The sequence below is a fragment of the Lepisosteus platostomus genome, chromosome 16 (genome assembly GCF_059453375.1).
Source record: "Lepisosteus platostomus isolate fLepPlt1 chromosome 16, fLepPlt1.hap1, whole genome shotgun sequence".
NCBI lineage: Eukaryota > Metazoa > Chordata > Actinopteri > Semionotiformes > Lepisosteidae > Lepisosteus > Lepisosteus platostomus.
Genome location: NC_142626.1, coordinates 3,492,110 through 3,516,408, shown reverse-complemented (window position 1 = coordinate 3,516,408; position 24,299 = coordinate 3,492,110). Strand labels below are relative to the sequence as shown.

At 56.0% G+C, this 24,299-nt stretch overlaps 2 protein-coding genes across 2 annotated transcripts in view; one reads left to right on the top strand and one right to left on the bottom strand.

The window, feature by feature from the left end:
* The window catches only part of LOC148646713 (uncharacterized), a 263,071-nt gene that overhangs the window by 136,095 nt on the left and 102,677 nt on the right, over positions 1-24,299 (bottom strand). The window lies entirely within an intron of this gene.
* Positions 2,369-23,088, top strand: LOC148646718 (ephrin type-A receptor 8). The gene is made up of 15 exons (XM_088608650.1): positions 2,369-3,451; positions 7,210-7,271; positions 8,439-9,075; positions 9,672-9,830; positions 10,948-11,280; positions 12,124-12,283; positions 13,157-13,251; positions 13,460-13,561; positions 13,777-13,857; positions 14,154-14,246; positions 14,974-15,095; positions 16,772-16,881; positions 19,048-19,207; positions 20,361-20,497; positions 21,484-23,088. Exons 1-15 carry the CDS (start codon positions 3,355-3,357, stop codon positions 21,827-21,829), a joined length of 2,694 nt encoding a protein of 897 aa, XP_088464776.1. The 5' UTR covers positions 2,369-3,354; the 3' UTR covers positions 21,830-23,088.

Sequence of the window (24,299 nt, the reverse complement as noted above, 5' to 3'; positions counted from 1 at the left end):
TAACCGAGAGGAACTGAACCCCGACAGGGGAGAGAGGCTGGGAAAGACAGTGTCCGTGGCCCGGACACGGAGAATTTCTAGGAAAACTCTCCCTTAGTGGTGCGTAGCAGGCCAGAACTCCGGGAGGATGAAAACATGTTGATCGAGAGGAGGGCTGTTATCTTTTAATTACCAGCCTGGGGTGGTGGTGGTGGGGGTTTGCATACCTAACGTTTTTCCAAACGCCTGAATTGCCCTCCCACTGCCTCTCCGTGGAATTTCCTCCTCTCCCTGTTTCTGGTGTGACTCAAGCGTCTGTCCCCAGTCGACAGCCCCCCCCAGCAGCGGGCTGATTCTCCTGCCCCACCAGGGGCAACTTCTGCCCGAACAGCGCGATCCCGGATTTATTGTTCCTTAATTAACGTTCCTGGGCAGGTTGAGCGGAGATTTTGGTGAGTGGGATCAGCTGATCAGGGCGGAAGCGGGCGGCGTAGGTTCGGTGGGGAGCTAAGGGGGTCCTCAATCGAGTGTGGGGGGGGGGGGCTAATCTCTCCTTCTGGCACTCTGGACTGAGAGTAGGTCATTGATCTGAGAATCCCTGGACGGGCTGTTTCCTTGAAGGATCCCCAGGGGCCTCCACGACCAGGCTGGGCGTCTCGTTCCAGACCCCCGCCACCCTTTGTGTACAGTGCGCCCCCCCCCCGCTCTCGGCCCAGCCCCAGCTTTTGCGAGGAAGAGGAGGAGGAAGAGGAGGAGACCGAACAGAAGGCGTCATCGTCATCATCATCATCAGGCCTTAATTGCGTGAGAACCCTCTCTATATTTGTACTTGTTGGTTATTTTTAAAAACTGAAGCGTGAAAAAAGCAGAAACCGGAGGAGGAAAACAGAAGGAAATCATCTGACCCCTTCCTCCCAACCCCCCCACACCAAGAGAGAGGAGAAGTGAAAGAGCGATGGATTGAGGAACAGGGGCTCGATCCTGATGACCTCAGCTTTCTGTGCCGACGCCGGACAGGGTGGCATGAGAGAGGTGGCAGGCGAGAGGGGAAGCCAGCCCTGTCCGTGCTGGTGCTACATCAGCGGGGATCTGCTGGACAGGACAGGGACTGGACTGAGCCGAACGGCAGGGCAGGACGGAGGCAGGAGACTCCTGGACTCCCGACTCCCTCTCTCTGCTGCGGGTTTATGAGGCTGATGAGCACCTCCAGGATATAACCTCTACCCAGAATTATGGGCGACACATAAAAAGCAGGGACCAGAACTCCTACCATCACAGGGCCCTGCTGAGCCCAGAGCTGAGCCCAGAGAAGAGGCCTCTGAGCCAGCTGGTCCTGAGGCTCACTGACACCAACCAGCCTCAGGACAGCACAGCTACAGCAACACACAGCATAGCACAAGACACACAACACTGTTTCACCCACTGGGACACACACAACACACAACACACAGGACAACACTGCCTCACCCACTGGGACACACACACTGGACAACACTGCCTCACCCACTGGGACACACACACAACACACAACACACTGGACAACACTGCCTCACCCACTGGGACACACACACTGGACAACACTGGATCACCCACTGGGACACACACACAACACACACTGAACAGCACTGCCTCACCCACTGGGACACACACAACAACACACTGGACAACACTGTTTCACCCACTGGGACACACACAAACACAACACACACTGGACAACACTGCCTCACCCGCTGGGACACACACAAACACAACACACTGGACAACACTGCCTCACCCACTGGGACACACACAAACACAACACACACTGGACAACACTGCCTCACCCGCTGGGACACACACAAACACAACACACTGGACAACATTGCCTCACCCACTGGGACACACACAACACACAGGACAACAACTGCCTCACCCACTAGGACACACATACACAACACTGCCTTACCCACTGGGACACACACACTGGACAACACTGCCTCACCCACTGGGACACACACACAACACACTGGACAGGCTCAGTGACCACAGCCTGGCCATAAAAACTGGACACAAGCAGACCTGACTGTCCAGAGAGGACAGGATCATTGACCACAGCCTGCCCACAGAAACTGGACACAGGCAGACCTGACTGTCCAGAGAGGACAGGCTCAGTAACCACAGCCTGGTCATAGAAACTGGACACAGGCAGACCTGACTGTCCAGAGAGGACAGGCTCAATGACCACAATCATGACACAGACACTGGACATGGACAGATATGACTGTCCAGAGAGGACAAGGTCAGTTACTACAATCTGGCAAGATCCACTGGACTGTGGGAGTAAACCGGAGCACCCAGAAGAAACCCTCTTGCTCAAGAGGAGAACATGCAGACTCCACACAGACAGCACCCCAGGTCCACAATTGAACTCAGGACCCCAGAACTGCGAGGCAGCAACGCTAACGACTGTGTCACCCCGATATGCACATAATCTGTCCAATAATTATTTTTTTAACGGGCTGTTTCCTTGAAGGATCCCCAGTAAGGACGTATCTCAAAGGTGATGAGCAGGTGTGAGCGATACAGCAAGCGCTCTGCCATTAACGGCGATTAAACTGTTCTCATCTCCACCAGCACAAGACCCTTCCGCCGCCGACAACCCGAAAGACCAGCCGCGGAAATCGTCTTCGATTCATAGAGCGCCTTTTCGGGGGGGCGTGACGTCATGAACCGTGACGGGGGCCCCCAAGAAAGTGATCAATTCAACGAAAATAAAGTCAGGGGAGTTTTAAGACGGGGGTTTAGAAGGGTTTACTGAGGGACTGGAAGAGTCTTCTACTTTCTCGGCAGAGCCGACCCGCCTGTGTTCGGATTTTGATGTGAAATACTGCGGAAAAATGTACAAAAAAAAAAACACTTCACAGAGAAGCTGGGTGTCATTTTTTTTTTGTCGTGGCCGTCGTCCCTGTAGTTAACCCAGCTGTTATTGTGAGTCTTGGAACACGAACAGGACTGACCCCTGAGGGCGTCGCCAACGCCACGAAAACAACCCGCGCAAAAGCAACGGCCATCGTCGTTCTTCACCAAAAAAAAAAACCAAACAAAACAAAACAGAGAGAACACATTCCTCGGAAACGTTACGAAACCCGACAACTAAAAATACGCGGCTGTGAGACGTGTCTGTCTGTGTGTGTGTGTGTTTTTCCTCTTAAATTCCTGAAAGCCGCGGGTTTATGATTGTTCCCGAGCCAGCGAGGAAGGAGAAGGATTCGGGGACGGAAACGTCTGGATAACACACGGGAGGGGACGGCCGGGCGGGAGTCTGGGCTGGGCTGGGCTGGACTGGACTGGGTAGGACTGGACTGGACTGGACTGGGACGGCCGGACCCGGTCGCCATGAAGCTCGTGAGGCTGCGGGGCCACGCGCTGCTGCTGCTGCTGCAGCTCCTCGCGCTCCCGCCGGGCGCAGGTGGGCAGCCCGCGCCGCTCGAAGGTAAGACCGCGGCGCGCGGGTGTTGGGGGGCTGAGACCGGATGGGGGGGGCAGAGGAGCCCCGGGGCTCTGCCGTCCAGATGTGAGGAGCCGACAGCGCACAGCAGTGACTTGACTTCAGCCGGCTGGGGAGGACACTGTTAGAGGTGGTGCAGAATGGACACTGTGTGTCTCCCAGGTGGGGCTGCTGGTGCAGAATGGACACTGTGCGTCTCCCAGGTGGGGGCTGCTGGGGCAGAATGGACACTGTGTGTCTCCCAGGTGGAGCTGCTGGTGCAGAATGGACACTGTGTGTCTCCCAGGTGGAGCTGCTGGTGCAGAATGACCACTGTGCGTCTCCCAGGTGGGGGCTGCTGGTGCAGAATGATCACTGTGCGTCTCCCAGGTGGGGGCTGCTGGTGCAGAATGAACACTGTGCGTCTCCCAGGTGGGGCTGCTGGTGCAGAATGAACACTGTGCGTCTCCCAGGTGGGGGCTGCTGGTGCAGAATGAACACTGTGTGTCTCCCAGGTGGGGGCTGCTGGTGCAGAATGGACACTGTGTCTCCCAGGTGGGGCTGCTGGTGCAGAATGATCACTGTGCGTCTCCCAGGTGGGGCTGCTGGTGCAGAATGAACACTGTGTGTCTCCCAGGTGGGGGCTGCGCTTCAATGTGGGATACAACCCCCCCTCCATCCCTCATTTAGGAAAGGAATTCAGGAGTGAACAGCTCAATATAAATCCTAATTATCGTTGTTATTGTTGCTCTCTTGTTATTATTATCCCGGTAAAACAGGAGGCAGCGCGATCCTGTTGAAGAAATATCAGCGACGGATGTTTTCCCTTGGCCCGCCTGTAGGGTCGTGCACTTTTTTTTTAACGCGTCCACACCTGCCGCCACCGGACAGCGGGGGCCGCGCAGGCCCACAGTAACGGCGACGTTACTGGTCAATTCAAGATTGACCCCCCCGGCTCAGTCCCGTCTTCTCCAGACCTCCCGTCTCCAGGTGTGGAGAAACGGCTCGGGAAGAGCCTCAAACCGGCGGGGCGAGGAAGTGAAGCGACGCATTGCCGGGGTTGAGAAACCTGTTCGGGCCGCTCGGTCCCGGTCGGGTCTGGCTCGGGAAGAGCCGACGCCGACGACGAGGCGGGCTGCCCGAAGCGCCCTGCTTCACGGGGGACCCCCCGATACAGGTGGTTTTCCCAGCCGCGGGGACAGAGGCGAGGCCGCCGGGGGCACCCAGCGGCCAAGGCGGTGATGCCTGCCCGTTCCGAAGCGGGAGTTTAGCCCGACCGTTCATACTCGCCTCATTGACGCACAACAAAAGCGAATACGCCCGAAATGAAAGAAAAAAAAACACCCCCACTAACCACGGACTTCGAGGGAACCAAAAGCTTTATTTTTCAATCAGACGAACGGGTACGCTTAGAATTGAACGGAGAAGGATTTTGGGAGGGGTGAACGGTTTTGCTTCTTTTTTAAACGTTTTTCCTCAGAGAAGTCGTTCAGGCAGGACAGGGCGACTCTCTCAGATGTCAGGGGTGGAGAAAGACGCAGTGAAAAACCGACATGGCCACTTGGAAGAGTCTTTCAATTAGACTCTGGGTCTCGGCGGGCGCTGTGGTCCGGTTTTTTTTTTTTAATCATTCATGGCGAATTGGAATAAATGTCCTTTTAACAGCCAGTAAACCTGCACAGATTCACGGCAGAAGAGGGCATCTGTTTACACCGAACATCGGTTATATCATAGTTGACTACAGTTTTAAGACAGTGGACAGTTGTGCTGTGGGGGGGATGCCCAATTTGGACTTTTGCACGCTTTCCCGTGTGCCGGCACAGAAACACGTCCGCGCCGATCGAATGGTGTGAAAATGTTGTGGTCCTGGGGGGGGGCAGCGAGATATCCGCCAGTCGCTCGGGAAAGGCGCGTCCTCTCTCCTCTATGGAAGCCCGTTTCCCCCAGGGAGTAAAGAAAAACGCACTACGGTATCTCAGAATTGCGACTTAGTATCTCAGAATTCTGACTTAGTATCTCAGAATTGCGACTTAGTATCTCAGAATTGCGACTTAGTATCTCAGTATTGCGACTTAGTATCTCAGAATTCTGACTTAGTATCTCAGAATTGCGACTTAGTATCTCAGAATTCTGACTTACTCAGAATTCCGACTTAGTAACTCAGAATTCTGACTTAGTAACTCAGAATTGCGACTTAGTAACTCAGAATTCCGACTTACTCAGAATTGCGAGTTAGTATCTCAGAATTCCGACTTAGTATCTCAGAATTGCGACTTAGTATCTCAGAATTCCGACTTAGTATCTCAGAATTCTGACTTAGTATCTCAGAATTCTGACTTAGTATCTCAGAATTCCGACTTAGTAACTCAGAATTCTGAATTAGTATCTCAGAATTGCGACTTAGTAACTCAGAATTCTGACTTACTCAGAATTCCGACTTAGTTACTCAGAATTGCGACTTTGTATCTCAGAATTCCGACTTAGTTACTCAGAATTGCGACTTTGTATCTCAGAATTCTGACTTAGTATCTCAGAATTCTGACTTAGTATCTCAGAATTCCGACTTAGTAACTCAGAATTCTGAATTAGTATCTCAGAATTGCGACTTAGTAACTCAGAATTCTGACTTACTCAGAATTCCGACTTAGTTACTCAGAATTGCGACTTTGTATCTCAGAATTCCGACTTAGTTACTCAGAATTGCGACTTTGTATCTCAGAATTCCGACTTAGTAACTCAGAATTGCGACTTAGTATCTCAGAATTCTGACTTAGTATCTCAGAATTGCACACATCAGCTTCTTCCTCCTTGTTCTTTTCCATGAAATTCAAATAATTTCTAAAAAAAAAAAGAACCCAACGCAATCTCCTTGATGACCCGTTTGGTACATCGGAAGGGTGAGTCACTCCCCATGAGCTCATCCCCTCGCGGGAGAGAGATTGAGCAAGTCGTGGCTCCTACAAAAAAATATCCCTGGATTGGAACAGGGTGCGAGCAGGGACTGGTGCTGGAAACTGGGACTGAGACAGTCCCTTCTGGGCGGTTCCGATCCGTTGACGTCCCGGGCTCATTTTGTCCCTCCGAGTTGGACACTTCCCAGCATGCCCCGGCAGAGGTTCCCCGGGGTTGACGTGACCCTGACGGGGGCGAAGCAGCAGTCGCCCCTGACAGATGGGTGGGGTGACCTCGAACCTTTAGCCTCTCAGAGGCTCAACCTCTGAGCCTGTTTTCAGTAGAGGAGAGGGGGGGGACGTGGCCTCAGCAGCCCCCAAATCCAGGAAGCTTACATGGCCGACGTCACCCCAGAGGGCGCAGGCCGGATCAACAGGGAAAGTATGGACCACAGGGCACAAGTGGGGGGTAGGAGTGCATCTCCGACTGGGGGATAGACAGTCTTTACGCCAAGAGTTGTGGGGGTGGGCAACAAGTTACTCAGCCCCGCGGTTGGAGTTCATTGTTTGGGATCCTTCAAAGAGTGAGATCCGCGGGTTCCGGTCGGCTGCCAGCACCCAGATGGGTAGGATGGGCTGAATAGCCTTCTCTCCTCCTTTTTGTGACCCATCTTGTGTCCCTACGTCTTTCACAGCCGATGAGGAACAGCCCCTAGATAGGCACATCACTATGTAGGATGGGTCCACCCCCCCAAAAAAAAACAGCTGCATTTAGGTTTGGGACAAAAGCTTTTGTCCAGACAGATGGGGGCCGGGGCCCCTGGAGAGATGGCAGCTGAAGACGGCACACGGATCAACTCTCTTTCTTTGCAGAAGACCTCCTGAACACCGCGACGCTGTCGAGCCTGCAGTGGAAGCAGCACCCAGAGAAAGCCGTGAGTTCTGGTTCTGACCCAAAGTCTGCGTTCGGGGGGGTAACGGTCCAGCTCAGTTTGAAGGGCTCCCGAGACCACCAGCAGTCTGATGAGATCGGATGAGACGTAAAACCGAGGTCCTGACTCTCTGTGGTCATTAAAAACCCCAGGGTGTTTCTCGAGAAGAGTAGGGGTGTTACCCCGGTGTCCTGGCCAAATTTCCTCCCTGGCCTTTACCCATCATGGCCTCCTAATAACCCCCCTCTCTGAACTGGCTCCATCACTCTACTCTCCTCCCCACTGAGAGCTGATGTATGGTGAGCGTTCTGGCGCACTATGGCTGCCGTCGCATCATCCAGGTGGGGCCGCACACTGGGGGTGGTGGAGGGGATCCCCATTACCTGTAAAGCGCTTTGAGTGGAGTGTCCAGAAAAGCGCTTTATAAGTGTAAGCAATTACTATTATTATTATTATTATTATTATTATTATTATTATTATTATTATTATAATTGGACTATCTGGACCTGGATTCAGAAGTAGGTCAAGTCGGTCCAGTGAAATCTGAAACGGAGCTCCTTCTCCCCTGCGTCTCCATCTTAAAGACCTGCTGGGGGTTGTGGCTCTCCCAGAGCGAGGGTTTGAAGGGTCGTCGGTCCTGCTCTTCCCCTGACCCGCTGGACCGCTGGACCGCGGCGGCCAGCTCCGGAGTTGCTGAGGCTGATCAGCTGCTTCAGGAGTCAGTTCTAAACCATCAGCATCTGCGTGGTGCTCGGAAATACTCCAGGGGTGCCAAGTTCAGCAGCTGTATTCTCCCGAACTCTGCTACGAGGTGATGGCATCTGCCGGGCGGCGCCATCACGGCGCTGGGGTCCCGGGTTCAATTGGGCTGAGGACACGGGGTGCTGTCTGTGTGGAGTTTGCGTGTGTTCGGATGGATTTCCTGTGTGTGTTTTTTGTGGTTCGCTCCCACAGTCCAAAGACATGCTGGCTTCTGGGAAAGTTGGCCCTGGTGTGAGTGTGTGTGTGTGTGTGTGTGAGTGTGTAAGCTGCTACATGATTGGATGGATGGGTGGATGGGTGGGTGGATAATATCTGCCTGGGGGAAAGCACCCCCTCCGAATCCCCACAGCCGGGTGGGCAGATAGGCCGTCATCTCGGCGCGCAAAACCCTGTCGACTCTCGTTTCAGTGGCGAGAGGCTCCCCTTCACCCGGGCAGAAACGCCTCCCTCCCTATTTACCAAGCCTGCGCCAAAAAGCTCGCGGGCGTCGCCAAGTCCCTGTGGACCGGCTGGGTGGCCCGGGACGGGGCCCGTCACCTGCTCCTGGACCTGGTCTTCGCCCAGGAGGCGGACGGCCACAACGACTCCGGCCCGCTGGAGGTCTACGTCCTGGAGGGCGACGGGCCTTCCCGCGGCGTCCCGGATCGCCGCCAGGCCCGCGGCCCCTTCGCGGTCCCCGCCGCCAGGCTCAGCCAGCCTCACTGGGGCCCGTCCCGGATCGTGGCGGCCCTCAACTACGTCACGGGGACGGACCTCGGCCCGCTGACCCGGGAGGGCTTCCACCTGGGCCTTTCCTACTCCGGCCCCTGCCTCCTCCTCTGCTCGGTCAGGCTGTACTTCAGGAAATGCCCAGGCTTCACGCAGGACCGGGCCGAGTTCGGGGCGGCGGCGGGGGGGTCCGGCCCGGCCCGGGGGGCCTGCGTGGCTCACGCCCTCGAGGCGGCCCCGCCCCGGCGGGAGTGCCGGGAGGACGGGAGGTGGGGGCCCCTGCAGGGGCGCTGCGTCTGCGGCCCCGGGTACGAAGAACGGGGCCCCGCCTGCGAGGGTGAGGGGGCAAGGGAAGCAGGCCGCAAAGCCGTCCTGCTTCACACACCCAACGCTTGTTTTCTGAAAACAGGAAGTCTGAATCAGGGGCCCGAGTGTCCTAACAAAACCAAATGTTCCGCAAATTGCTATTTTTAATAGAACGTTCCTTGTTTATCCCCCTAATTTGAATAGGCTTAGAAGAGGGTGAACGACCTCCTTTACACTGTGATATTGTTCCAGCTGTGATGGCGACACCATTAGGGTGTGTGGGAAGAGACAGATCAGATCAGATCACTTTATCAGCCCCTATACAATGTCTTATGAGGGATGTGTCTTTTCGCAGACCCCAGCTGGCTCTCCAGGAGACACACAGACAGGGAGAGAGAAGCTGGGGGTCAGAGCGCAGGGTCGGCCGTTTATACGGCGCCCCTGGAGCAGCTGGGGGGTGAAGGGCCTGGCTCCCCCCTCCCAAAAAAAAAAAAAAAAACGCCAAGCCTGTTGCTTGCTGGGATAGACTTTAGAAAACGGATGGACAGTTGGGGTGAAGGGGGTGGGGGATATCCCTTCCAGAAGTCCCCGGTGGGAAACGTGACACTCTGCCTCTCCCCTTCGCAGCCTGCAGGATCGGGCACCACAAGCCGGCCAACGACGACAGCGGGGGGTGCCGCCCCTGCCCCCCCAATAGCCAGGCGGACCGCGAGGGCGCCGAGGGGTGCCGGTGCGCGGAGGGGTACCGGCGGCTGGACAGCGACCCCCCGAGCCTGGGGTGCACAAGTACGTATCCCCGCCGGGATCGATCCCACAGTGTGGGTTGGGGGGGTGGCCTCTGTAAATGTACTCCCACCGAAGAGGTGAGGGGAGCTCTTGCCCTGCTGATAATGAGTTCAAGGAGGATCTGGGGCTGGGAGGTTGCCGGTTCGAATCCCACAGCCGGCAGAGGAATCCTACTCTGTTGGGGCCCCTGAGCGAGGCCCTTCACCCCCAGCTGCTCCAGGGGCGCTGTATAAATGTGCTCTGACCCCCCAGCTTCTCTCTCCCTGTCTGTGTGTCTCATGGAGAGCAAGCTGGGGTCTGCGATAAAAGACACATTCCTCACGCAAGAAATTGGATAGGGCCGATAAAGAGATCTGATCCATCTTCAGTTAGGAGATCTCCTTCAGCTAGAGCGCGGTCCCAGTAGGTTTTCCTTCCAAGCTTAGCTCTTGACCATCTCAATGAACCAATTACCAGCCGGACTGGGGTGCGGGATCAGACCTCCTCCCCATCTCTTCCGCGCCAGCCTGGGCGGCTTGTTCCACGCTCCCACCACCCTTTGTGTAGATGAGCGCGACGAGCTCCTGATCAGCTGCAGACACTTTCTTAAATGATGGAACTTACTGGCACAGAGATCTTGCGCCTGGAAGGACAGGAGCTGCCTTCTTAAAGAAAACTGCTCCGTAACTTAGAGATAGAGATCACTTTATCGGCCCTATACAGTTTCTTGCATGAGGGATGTGTCTTTTCGCAGACCTCAGCTTGCTCTCCAGGAGACACAGACAGGGAGAGAGAAGCTGGGGGTCAGAGTGCAGGGTCGGGCATTTATACAGCGCCCCTGGAGCAGCTGGGGGTGAAGGGCCTCGCTCAGGGGCCCCAACAGAGTAGGATCCCTCTGCCAGCTGCGGGATTTGAACCAGCAACCTCCCAACCACAGGCACAGCTCCTCAGCCACAGAGCCACCACTCCCCCACTTGTAACTTGTAACTTGTAAGCGTTTCCCCGTCTGTAGGAAGAGGCGATTTGGAGGGGGTACAGGGCTGGGGTTCCTTCACGACCAGGGGTGGGGACCCCACGTTCAGCAGATCTGCTGGCGGCGGCGGCCCCCGAAAAAACGACGGCGCACCTCTCTCGACAGGACCGCCGTCGCCCCCCAGGAACCTGACCGCCCACGGGCTGAGCCCCACCTCCCTCGCGCTCTCCTGGGACCCCCCCGCCGACCTGGGGGGGCGGACCGACCTGACCTACGGGGTGGGGTGCCAGCGGCGCGACGGGGGGTCCGGCGGGGGATTCGGAGCCTGCGGGGACGCTGTCCGGTTCGAGCCGGGCGCGGGGGGGCTGACCGTGCCCCTGGTCAACGTCACCGGCCTGCACCCGTGGGTGGACTACCGGTTCACCGTCCAGGCGGAGAACGCCGTGTCCGGCGGCCTGCCCTCCCCGGCCTCCACCGCCTCCGTGGCCATCCACAGATGTGAGGGCGCGTTTCTGTCCCTTATTGTTAATCGCTTTTTAATTACACAGGGGTGTCACCCCGGGAGGCACCTGCCTTTTCTCTTGTGGGGGGTAAACTGCCTGTTCTCTGACCATTGAGGTCAGAGGTCACCAGCCCTGGTCCTGGGGGTCCACAGTCTAGTTAGTCTTACAGGTCACCCTGAATCAGGGGTCTCCTGGTCTTGGGGAGCCCCAGTCCAGTTACTCTTACAGGTCACCCTGAATCAGGGGTCTCCTGGTCTTGGGGAGCCCCAGTCCAGTTACTCTTATAGGTCACCCTGAATCAGGGGTCCCCCAGCCCTGCTCCTGGGGAGCCCCAGTCCAGTCAGTCTAATAGGTAACCCTGAATCAGGGGTCTGCAGCTCTAGTCCTGGGGAGACCCAGTCCAGTTACTCTTACAGGTCACCCTGAATCAGAGGTCTGCAGCCCTGCTCCTGGGGAGCCCCAGTCCAGTCAGTCTTACAGGCCCCCTGTTTCTAAAAATGGACTGTACCTGCACAATATTGATTAATCAAACAAACGGTTAACCACAGAGCCTGGAGGTGACTCAGATTTCGGTCCCTCGCAATCTGTAAATTGCTTAATTGACTTGGTTTCTTGAAAGAACCGAGGATATTGGTTTTGACAACATGGCTGGGGAGCTTGCTCCACACTCCTGCCACCCTCCGTGTAAAGAAAGGCCTCCTGCCCTGATTGGCGGATCTCGTCCTGCCGTTCCCTGAAAGAAGCCAGGGCAGGGGCTCCTACAACTTGTTCCCCGCCCCCGCCATCCTCTGCGTACAGAAGGGAGAAGAGGCCGTGACGTGTCTGTGTCTCCGCACAGGGGAACGCAAGTCTAAACCCTCCACCTCCCCCATCCCGGAGCCTCAGAAGCAGAACAGCCCCCTGTTCCTGCTCATCGTCACCGGCCTGGCCAGCATCCTGACGGTGCTCGTCCTCACCAGTGTGTGTTTCGCTCTGCGTAAGAAATACCACAAGCTGGAGTAAGTGTGCGCCTTTGGTGGGTGGGTCTGACACAGCGGAACAGCCACAGTCATTTTCTAACAGCTGTATCCAAAACAGGGTCTCAGGCACAAGGCGGGGTACCCCCTGGATGGGACGCCAGTCCATCACAGGGCAGACACACACATACACACACTCACACCTGGGCCAGTCTTCCCAGAAGCCACCAGCATGTCTCTGGAGCGTGGGAGGAAACCTGGAGCACCTGGAGGAGACCCACGCGAACATGGGGAGAACATGCAAACTCCACCCAGACAGCACCCGTGTGAGGCAGCAGTACGAAACACTGCCTCACAGTACATCGTGTCTTCATTTAATCCTGATTGTGACGCTATGGAATGACCAGTTACCCGTACCAAATGAAAAAACACAGAAACACCCAAGGATAAAAGTACATGTTGGGTGTATATATACAGATGTATCACCAAAAATGTTCAATGGATAAAGCATTTAAGTAGCCATCTTTCAAGCAGCACGTGTTGATGACATTTTCCACAGTGACGTTTTCCAGTTTATTGCAGTCCTCGCCTGTTAAACTACTGCTGTGTTGGAAATCAGCTCTAGTTATGATTCTAGATCCTTTTTTATTTTTTCCAGTGTGGTGTCTTAACCGTGGTGTCCTCAATAATATTTATGACTCTTCTTGATTTGTTCCTCACCTGATTTGTGGATCGAAATCAGGGGAAGTTTGAGATGTAGGGCGTGTCTCAAACCAGCGTGACACGCCCCCGCCCCCCCCCCCCCCGTTTTCAACAGTGACGTCGTCTGGGCGGGGCCATCCAGTGCTCCAATCACAAGCAAGGGATATGGCCACGCCCCCCTCTGAGGTCATAACTGCTGTTTCTTCTGTCCAGTCAGGAGCAGGCGGTGGAGCTGCTGCCCATCCAATCGGCCGTGACGTACCGCAGGCAGGAGGAGGTCAGGCCAGCCCCCCAGCAGGAGGTCAACCGTGAGTCGAACTGGTCACAAAAATCACAACGCATTTTTTTTTATTCAAGCACAAATCACTGCAGGAAGGGCACGGACTCCACCGGCTCTGCGTGCAGCCACAGTTTCACACAATCGCACTAAAAAGAGGGGTTCACAGCTCCCATTGATCCCGGAGGCGCTGCTTGTGACACCTCCCGCCTCTCTCTCTCCCTCCCTCCCCTGAGCAGCGCCGCCGCCGCGCGTGGGTCTGAGCCAGAGGCTGGCCGCCAGTCTGAAGGACGTGCTCGTGGACTGCTCCCGGCTGACCCTCGGGAAGGACCTCGGTGCAGGTCAGTGTGGCTCTGAAAGGCCAGCCGCCCTTCGCTGGCTCATATAGGCGGCTGGAGGCTCCTCCCAGTCAGCTGACGGGAGCGACCGGCCAATGAGAGCAAGGCGGGCGGTAGCAGAGCTGAGTAACTCCGCCTCCCGGGCCGGACCAGGCGTGGCGGGGGGTGTTGGGCTCCGCGCTCGGCTGCTAACAGGTCTGCGCGTGTCCCATGTGCAGGGGAGTTCGGCACCGTCTACAAGGGGGTCTTCAGTCCCAGGGAGGGGCCTGACCTCATCGTGGCCGTGAAGACGATGAAAGGTGGGTGTCGGGGGAGAAACACATGCATTTCTCTCCTGATCTTTCTTTTTTTTGGGGGGAGACCCTGACCTTTGCATAACCCCTGACCCCTGACCCCTAACCCTGACCCAGCGGGGGGGGACTCCAAAGCATGTCCCGCTTGTCCGATCCGGTCGGCGCCAGCCCCAGCCGGGCGTTGGTTGTCGTTCTCCCGGAGGGGTGACCCCGTGACCCCAGAAGGGGGGGTCGCGGAGGTCACGGCCGAGGTGCACTTGACGCCTCTTGCTCGGGAGCTCAGCCCCGCCTCTGTTTTGCAGTGGGGATGTACGGCCAGGAGGACCTGGAGGTGTTCCTGAGGGAGGCGGAGATCATGCTGGACTTCGACCACGAGAACGTGGCCAGGCTGCTGGGTGAGGAGCCGGCCGGGGATCTCTTCGGCCTGACCTCTCTCTCGCTCGCCGGCCTGCCCGCCTGCCTGCTGGGATTGGGAGCGGGGGGGTCAGTGGGATCGGGAGAGGGGGGGTCAGTGGGATTGGGAGTGGGGGAGGGTCAGTGGGATTGGGAGCAGGGGGGTTAGTGGGATTGGGAGCAGGGGAGGTCTGTGGGTTTGGGAGCAGGGGGGTCTGTGGGATTGGGAGCAGGGGGGTCAGTGGGATTGGGAGTTGGGGGGGGTCAGTGGGATTGGGAGTGGGTGAGTGGGTGAGTGGGAATGAGAGGGGGTGAGTGGGTGAGTGGGAATGAGAGGGGGTGAGTGGGTGGGTCACTGGGATTAGGAGCAGGGGGTGGGTGATCAGCCCAGTCTGATACCTCTCATAACAGGATGAGCAGCGATCACATGGCCTTACAGTGATCCCTGTGCCTTACAGACAGTTCCCAACTAGTCCATCGACCTGTCCTTCCATAATCCGGTCAATAATACTGTGGCATTATTACATACAGCACCACTGTTTCCCATAGTAGAGTTCTAGAAGTATCGCTGGGAGTCTTAATTATAGATCTTTTATCAGAGGCCCAGAAGTTCCAGTTTTGCTTTTAAACTGAGATCCTAATTATGAACGTTAGAGGTAAATGAGTGAGGATAGGGGCTCAGGGGTGATACTGTACAGTCAACCTGCAGTGTGGCGTTTTGACCACTAGGGGTCGCTCTGCAGTCCAGCAGCGAGAGCCCTACCCCAGTTCCACTGGTCATCCTGCCCTTCATGAAGCACGGCGACCTGCGGCGATTCCTCATTGCCACGCGCTACGGAGACATCCCCATGGTGAGTGCGCCCGAGACAGGACCCCAGGAGGGGCTGTCTCCAGAGGTGCCTGACTGCTAACCCAGACAGGCCCCAGACCCAGCACAGAGTGAGGTTAATTCACCTGGCCTCTCAGGTGAAAGAAATCAACATGTCATGAGTTTAACTCTCTGATAAACGGATCTTACTGATAAAGTGCTGCTAGACAACTCTGCAGGATATAATAACAAATTAAAAATGAAAGGGGTCTTAAGTGCTTTTTTGTTAAGGTGCTAACTTGCAGTTTCTCATACTCATGAGAATGTATTTGTGCCCTGTGCTGATTAACACTACAAACTAATTGGCTGATCAGATGAGCTCGTAGGTGGAGGATATTCCTAACGAGAGTCTAAATCTAAGTATTCAAAGTAGAAATGCTCAGTTTCTGTGTGAAATCATTTCTGTTTTCGGAAACGTTGAGCCCTAATTACAGTCCGTAGATATTATCAGGTGTAGATTATGTCTGTTCTGCTCTGGAGTCAGTACTGGGAGGAGAACACTGACAGGCTGGAGGAACTGAGTCTCTTTAGTCTGAAGGGAGTGTCCCACACTGACAGGCTGGGGGAACTGAGTCTCTTTAGTCTGAAGGGAGTGTCCCACACTGACGGGCTGGAGGAACTGAGTCTCTTAAGTCTGAAGGGAGTGTCCCACACTGACGGGCTGGAGGAACTGAGTCTCTTAAGTCTGAAGGGAGTGTCCCACACTGACGGGCTGGAGGAACTGAGTCTCTTTAGTCTGAAGGGAGTGTCCCACACTGACAGGCTGGGGGAACTGAGTCTCTTTAGTCTGAAGGGAGTGTCCCACACTGACAGGCTGGAGGAACTGAGTCTCTTTAGTCTGAAGGAAGTGTCCCACACTGACAGGCTGAAGGAACTGAGTCTCTTTAAGTCATAATAAAAGAGGAGACTATGAGGGAAACTGATACAAGTGTTCAAAATCCTCAAAGGCATCGACAGAGTAAACCCAGCAGATGTCTTCAGAACAAACGGTGAGACACAAACCAGAGGGTTATTGCTTCACTGTGCACTCGGAAATGCATTTAAAACCACAATCGGGATGCTCATCTTTACACACATATTAGAAAGAATAGAGGGAATTTCTGGGAGGTGGGGAACAAGCTGCCCAGCCATGTTTTTGAAGCCAATACCCTGCTCTTCTTTCAAGACACAGCTGGATGAGATCCTCCAGTCAGGGCAGGGAATACCCCTTTACACAAAGGGTGGTGGGAGGGGGGAACAAGCTGCCCAGCCGTGTGATTGAAGCTGATACCCTGGCATCTCTCAAGACACAGCTGGATGAGATCCTCCAGTCAGAGCAGGGAATACCCCTTTCCACAAAGGGTGGTGGGAGGGGGGAACAAGCTGCCCAGCCGTGTGGTTGAAGCTGATACCCTGGCATCTCTCAAGACACAGCTGGATGAGATCCTCCAGTCAGGGCAGGGAATACCCGTTTACACAAAGGGTGGTGGGAGGGGGGAACAGGCTGCCCAGCCGTGTGTGTGAAGCTGATACCCTGGCATCTCTCAAGACACAGCTGGATGAGATCCTCCAGTCAGGACAGTCTTTAGCAGGGTTAAATGCTAAATACAAACTTGAGAGACAGTGGTCTACCTGCACCAGGGCAACACACCCTCCCCTAATGCCACCTTGTTTTTCCAGTTTGTTCCCTACCAGAGTCTCCTGCGCTTCATGATTGATATCTCCTCCGGTATGGAGTATCTCAGCTCCAAGGGCTTCCTGCACCGAGATCTGGCTGCCCGCAATTGCATGTGCGTCCAGTAACTAAAATGATCCCTGAGACTGTACTGCAAATGTCGGCAAAATTGTTGTGTAGGTTGCATGTGCTTTGGCAGCCTTGTAATTCATAGGTCATGCTAATAAAGGTGGTTGAGTTGAACTGAACTGATCTGAGAGGGAGGGAGGCAGTGTGGGCTAGTGGTGAGAGCTGAGGCACTGGGAGAGAGAGAGAGGGAGGCAGTGTGGGCTAGTGGTGAGAGCTGAGGCACTGGGAGAGAGAGAGGCAGTGTGGGCTAGTGGTGAGAGCTGAGGCACTGGGAGAGAGAGAGAGGGAGGCAGTGTGGGCTAGTGGTGAGAGCTGAGGCACTGGGAGAGAGAGAGGGGGGCAGTGTGGGCTATTGGTGAGAGCTGAGGCACTGGGAGAGAGAGAGGGAGGCAGTGTGGGCTAGGGGTGAGAGCTGAGGCACTGGGAGAGAGAGAGAGGGAGGCAGTGTGGGCTAGTGGTGAGAGCTGAGACACTGGGAGAGAGAGGGAGGGAGGCAGTGTGGGCTAGTGGTGAGAGCTGAGGCACTGGGAGAGAGAGAGAGAAGGAGGCAGTGTGGGCTAGTGGTGAGAGCTGAGGCACTGGGAGAGAGAGAGAGAGGGAGGCAGTGTGGGCTAGTGGTGAGAGCTGAGGCACTGGGAGAGAGGGAGGGAGGCAGTGTGGACTAGTGGTGAGAGCTGAGGCACTGGGAGAGAGAGAGAGGGAGGCAGTGTGGGCTAGTGGTGAGAGCTGAGGCACTGGGAGAGAGAGAGGGGGGCAGTGTGGGCTAGTGGTGAGAGCTGAGGCACTGGGAGAGAGAGAGAGAGGGAGGCAGTGTGGGCTAGTGGTGAGAGCTGAGGCACTGGGAGAGAGAGAGAGGGAGGCAGTGTGGGCTAGTGGTGAGAGCTGAGGCACTGGGAGAGAGAGGGAGGCAGTGTGGGCTAGTGGTGAGAGCTGAGGCACTGGGAGAGAGAGAGGGAGGCAGTGTGGGCTAGTGGTGAGAGCTGAGGCACTGGGAGAGAGAGAGAGAGGGAGGCAGTGTGGGCTAGTGGTGAGAGCTGAGGCACTGGGAGAGAGAGAGGGGGGCAGTGTGGGCTAGTGGTGAGAGCTGAGGCACTGGGAGAGAGAGAGGGAGGCAGTGTGGGCTAGTGGTGAAAGCTGAGGCACTGGGAGAGAGAGAGAGGGAGGCAGTGTGGGCTAGTGGTGAGAGCTGAGGCACTGGGAGAGAGAGGGAGGCAGTGTGGGCTAGTGGTGAGAGCTGAGGCACTGGGAGAGAGAGAGAGGGAGGCAGTGTGGGCTAGTGGTGAGAGCTGAGGCACTGGGAGAGAGAGAGAGAGGGAGGCAGTGTGGGCTAGGGGTGAGAGCTGAGGCACTGGGAGAGAGAGAGAGAGGCAGTGTGGGCTAGTGGTGAGAGCTGAGGCACTGGGAGAGAGAGAGAGGGAGGCAGTGTGGGCTAGTGGTGAGAGCTGAGGCACTGGGAGAGAGAGAGAGAGGGAGGCAGTGTGGGCTAGTGGTGAGAGCTGAGGCACTGGGAGAGAGAGAGAGAGGGAGGCAGTGTGGGCTAGGGGTGAGAGCTGAGGCACTGGGAGAGAGAGAGAGAGGCAGTGTGGGCTAGTGGTGAGAGCTGAGGCACTGGGAGAGAGAGAGAGGGAGGCAGTGTAGGCTAGGGGTGAGAGCTGAGGCACTGGGAGAGAGAGAGAGAGGCAGTGTGGGCTAGTGGTGAGAGCTGAGGCACTGGGAGAGAGAGAGAGGGAGGCAGTGTGGGCTAGTGGTGAGAGCTGAGGCACTGGGAGAGAGAGAGAGAGGCAGTGTGGGCTAGTGGTGAGAGCTGAGGCACTGGGAGAGAGAGAGAGGGAGGCAGTGTGGGCTAGGGGTGAGAGCTGAGGCACTGGGAGAGAGAGAGGGAGGCAGTGTGGGCTAGTGGTGAGAGCTGAGGCACTGGGAGAGAGAGAGAGAGGGAGGCAGTGTGGGCTAGTGGTGAGAGCTGAGACACTGGGAGAGAGAGGGAGGGAGGCAGTGTGGGCTAGTGGTGAGAGCTGAGGCACTGGGAGAGAGAGAGAGGGAGGCAGTGTGGGCTAGGGGTGAGAGCTGAGGCACTGGGAGAGAGGGAGGCAGTGTGGACCAGGGGTGAGAGCCGACAGACGTGATCGTATCCCGTCTCCTCTCCCCGGAGCAGGCTCGGCGATGACCTGCGCGTGTGCGTGGCGGACTTCGGCCTGTCCAAGAAAGTCTACAGCTCCAACTACTACCGCCAGAAGGTGGCCATCCGCATGCCGGTGAAGTGGATGGCGGTCGAGAGCCTGGTGGAGTCCATGTACACCACCAAGAGCGACGTGGTGGGTGTCGCACCCCGGGGGGGGGCGTCTGTAGACCAGGGGGGCAGGACGGGGGACGCTCAGGGTTCGAGCCCTCGACTTTGACACCTGTCTGGGCGGAGCTAGGCTCTCCAGTGTCCTCAAGGCCTCCCAGAAACGTGGGTTAACTCTAAATGGGTACCCCACAACATCCTGAGAGGTATTTTCCCCGGGGGGGATACTTGTGAGTGGGGTGTCACTGTCTCCCCCCACAAGCAGCTCGGGCCCACACAAAAAGATCAGATGAACACCTCCCTAGTGCTTCCTGTGGATCTGCCCGGGTCTGGCTCTACTACTGAGATATAGCCAGCAGCCATATCACCCTGCAACTCACCACTGGCAGCCCCACTGGAGACTCAGCAGTGTGAGCCTGGTCAGTACCTGGAGGGGAGACTCCTGGGAAAGCTGAGGCTGCTGCTGGAAGAGGTGTTAGTGGGGCCAGCAGGGGGCGCTCACCCTGCGGTCTGTGTGGGTCCTAATGCCCCAGTATAGTGACGGGGGGACACTAGACTGTAAAACAGGCACCGTCCTTCGGATGAGACGTAAAACCGAGGTCCTGACTCTCTGTGGTCATTAAAAATCCCAGGGTGTTCCTCGAGAAGAGTAGGGGTGTTACCCCGGTGTCCTGGCCAAATTTCCCCATTGGCCCTTACCAATCATGGCCTCCTAATAATCCCCATCTATGAATTGGCTTCATTACTCTGCTCTCCTCCCCACTGAGAGCTGATGTGTGGGGAGCGTTCTGGCGCACTATGGCTGCCGTCGCATCATCCAGGTGGGGCTGCACACTGGTGGTGGTGGAAGGGAGTCCCCATTACTTGTAAAGCGCTTTGAGTGGAGTGTCCAGAAAAGCGCTATATAAGTGTAAGCAATTATTATTATTATTATTACTGACTAGAATCGGCTTCCGGCAGTGTTTTTAAGAGCATATACACGGATTATTGTAACAATCAGGCGTCTTAAAAAGATGAATGCACAGCAGTGTGACCAAGACTGCTGGGTAGAACTACAGCTAGTAGCATTTAGTCCTAAATGTTAACTTCTCAGCCACCCTGCGCTGCGGGGATCGTCTCCAACGGGAATTCTTAGTTGACTGGGAAAAGAAACCGGGCCCGAACCCACTTCTGTGTTGTAGTGGTCCTTTGGGGTGACCATGTGGGAGATCGTGTCACGAGGGCGAACCCCATATCCCGGGGTCCATAATCATGAGATCCCAGACCTCCTGGAGTCCGGGATCAGACTGAAAGAGCCGGCGGATTGCGACCACAAGCTGTGAGTATCAATAATCTGATCGGTAACACCCCATCTCTGGGCACACACTCTGCGCATCTGATCAATAATACCCTCCCTCTCTCTCTCTCACACTGTGGATATGATGCAGACAGCCTGGCCAGTACCTTGAGGGAGAGACTCCTGGGAAAGCTGAGGCTGCTGCTGGAAGAGGTGTTAGTGGGGCCAGCAGGGGTCGCTCACCCTGCGGTCTGTGTGGGTCCTAATGCCCCAGTATAGTGACGGGGGACACTAGACTGTAAACAGGCGCCGTCCTTCGGATGAGACGTAAAACTGAGGTCCTGACTCTCTGTGGTCATTAAAAATCCCAGGGTGTTAGTGGGGCCAGTAGGGGGCGCTCACCCTGCAGTCTGTGTGGGTCCTGATGCCCCAGTATAGTGACGGGGGACACTAGACTGTAAACAGGCGCCGTCCTTCGGATGAGACGTCAAACCGAGGTCCTGACTCTCTGTGGTCATTAAAAACCCCAGGGTGTCTCTCGAGAAGAGTAGGGGTGTTACCCCGGTGTCATGGCCAAATTTCCCCCCTGGCCTTTACCCATCATGGCCTCCTAATAACCCCCCTCTCTGAACTGGCTCCATCACTCTGCTCTCCTCCCCACTGAGAGCTGGGGTGTGGGGAGCGGACTGGCGCCTCACCCAGGTGGGGGTACACACTGGTGGTGGTGGAGGGGATCCCCATGACCTGGACAGAGCTCTGAGCGGAGGGTCCAGAAAGGCGCTATAGAAGTGTGAAGATTAGTATTATTATTATCCTCATCATCATCTCTGATGCTGAGGCTGCGGTGAGGGGTTATGAAGCTGGCATTGAGCTGCTCTTCCCGCTGGGATCCAGTGTTTCCCGATGGGAATGGGATCCGGTGGGGGGGTATTTGGGACAGGGAAGGGGGCGAGGTGCCGTCTCCCCCCGGTGTCTCAGCAAGAGGGGGCCAGCCGTCTGACAGTGTCCCTCTCCCCCCCCCGTTCCAGGTACGAGGTGATGCTCAGCTGCTGGCACAGAGACCCGGCGCAGAGGCCCGGGTTCGCCGAGCTGGGGGGGCGTCTCCGCGGGCTGCTGTCTGCCCTGCCCCCCCTGCCGGCCAAGGAGGAGGCCCACTACATCAACCAGGGGCTGGAGGCGGCGGCGGCGGCGGCGGGGTGGGGGGCCGGGGTGGAGGCCGACCGGGACGGTGCAGGCCCCGAGTCCGATGGAGGAGGAGGAGGAGGGGGAGGAGGGGGCAACCTCTACATGCCCACTCCCCAGGCTCTGGCCCAGAAGGACGACGAAGGCTACGAGCTCTGCGCCAAGGCGGAAGCCGCTATTTCCCTCCCTTGAAGGGGGCGGGAGATGGATGGAGTGGGGGCTACTGACCTCTAGCCTCCCCCACAACCCTTTGGAAGCATCCAGGAGACCTCGAGCCGAAAAGCCCTCTGAGCCTCTCATGGCCCTGATCCTATTGAAACCCCCCCCCCCCCCCGTGTAAAACTCTGAGCCCCTCTCACCCGGCCGAAACGGCTCGGCCAGCGTGCGGGGCCTGGGGCGAATAACCGAGTGATACCCCTTGAAGACCAGTCAACGCCAGCAGCCATATCGCCCTGCAGCTCACCCCTGGCAGCCCCACTGGAGCTCAGCAGGTGGGAGCCTGGCCAGTACCTGGAGGGGAGACTCCTGGGAAAGCTGAGGCTGCTGCTGGAAGAGGTGTCAGTGGGGCCAGCAGGGGGCGCTCACCCTGCGGTCTGTGTGGGTCCTGATGCCCCAGTATAGTGACGGGGGACACTAGACTGTAAACAGGCGCCGTCCTTCGGATGAGACGTCAAACCGAGGTCCTGACTCTCCGTGGTCATTAAAAACCCCAGGGTGTTTCTCGAGAAGAGTAGGGGTGTTACCCCGGTGTCCTGGCCAAATTTCCCCCCTGGCCTTTACCCATCATGGCCTCCTAATAACCCCCCTCTCTGAACTGGCTCCATCACTCTGCTCTCCTCCCCACTGAGAGCTGGGGTGTGGGGAGCGGACTGGCGCCTCATCCAGGTGGGGGTACACACTGCTGGGGGTGGAGAGGGATCCCCATGACCTGTAAAGCGCTTTGAGTGGAGGGTCCAGAAAGGCGCTATATAAGTGTAAGCAATTATTATTATTATTAATATTGCGCCACAGAAACCGAACGTTTTCCAACCTGGGTGGTCGCGATGCCTGTGCTCCGATGTGCCGCTTGTCCATATCGCGACGTACAATACGGCTTGTTTCTCAGCTGCAACTGAAGCCTGCCGAGACTTCCCAGCTCGGAAAATGACCGGAACGTCATCCATTCCTTCCTGGCTTCCTGACGCTGGGGCTCGACGAGAGCTGCCAGCAGCCTGTCTCTGCTTCACTTTCAAATCCCTTCGATTCCCAGGAGGAGCTCCGGGCTGTGGCGCCCCTTGGGAATGCTGTTGTGAGCTTTTGGCTCCTCATACTGTACAGCATCGTTGTGCTTATTTGCCTTTTTTGTTTTTAATGTTTAAAACCGAATGCAATAAATTCCCCTCTTCAAAACCAATGCTGTGTGGCAGAGCTGTTCAGCAGATCCTTAATAAAGAGCCAGCAAAAATACTGGACATAGACTGTCTCTGCAATTGATGACAGGACCACTTTAAGAGCACAGCTCCCCCTAGTAGCTTTGTCCTGGCCCTGCAAAACAAACACTGACAGGGTTGTCTGCACGCTGGGAGATGGATAGATACTTTCTTGATCCCCTGAGGGAAATTGCAGTGCAACAGCAGCTTAACACAGCCACAGTGTCACGAATGATACAATAATACTAATACAATACAGACAATACAACCAGTACAGTGAGAAGTTACTCACAGTCCAGATCACAAAAAAATCGTATTGCACAATATGAATATAAATATAAATGGATTGCACGGGTCCCTGGCATATAAAAAAGGTTGGAAACGGGAAAAGAAAAAAAAAGAACAGATGTATCAGTTTACTAGTTTAGATCTGAGTCCTTGCAGCCGTAGGGAAACAAGTTTTTGCTAGACTGTAGCATCTGGACGAAGGCAGTTCAGTCTGTCACAGCATGAGCTCAGGTGTCCCCTGACTCGTCTTGTTATATAGATCCTGAGCTGTGTTGTCCTGCTCAGAGGAGTGACGTCAACAGCGGCTCAAGCCTGTGTGTTTGTGCTTTGACACACAACAGATCTAGTGCATCCACAGTGTGAAGGCAAGTATTCCCACCCTCTATCGAGAATACAGCTATTCATTTATTGATTAAGTATAGAGAATCCATCCATTTTCTAACCATTTTATTCAGCTCTGGGAGCTGGAGTCTATCCCAGCAGGCAACAGGCGCAAGGCAGGGTACAACCCTGGGCAGGACACCAGTCCATCACAGGACACACACTCACTCACACCAGGGCCAGTTTTCCCAGAAGCCAGTTAATCTCCCAGCACGTCCTCGGACTGTGGGAGGAAACTGGAGCACCTGGAGGTAAACCCACACAAACATGGGGGAGAACATGCAAACTCCACACAGACAGCAACCCCAGGGCCGGACTTGAACCCAGGGCCTCAGGACTGCGAGGCAGCAACGCTCACTACTGCACCACTGTGCCTCTTCATGCTGTGTGAAAAAAACGACCAGTTTGTTGAACACCCATTCACCTGAGCCAGTGGCAGTTAGTGTGTGAACTAATCTGATAAGACTGGTGCCTGGAAATCCTGTCTGTACACTGATGTCCTTCAGATGAGGCATTAAAGCAGAGGTGAGCCTTCCTGGTCGGGGGCGCTGTGTCTGCAGATTTGTCTATAATAATAATAATAA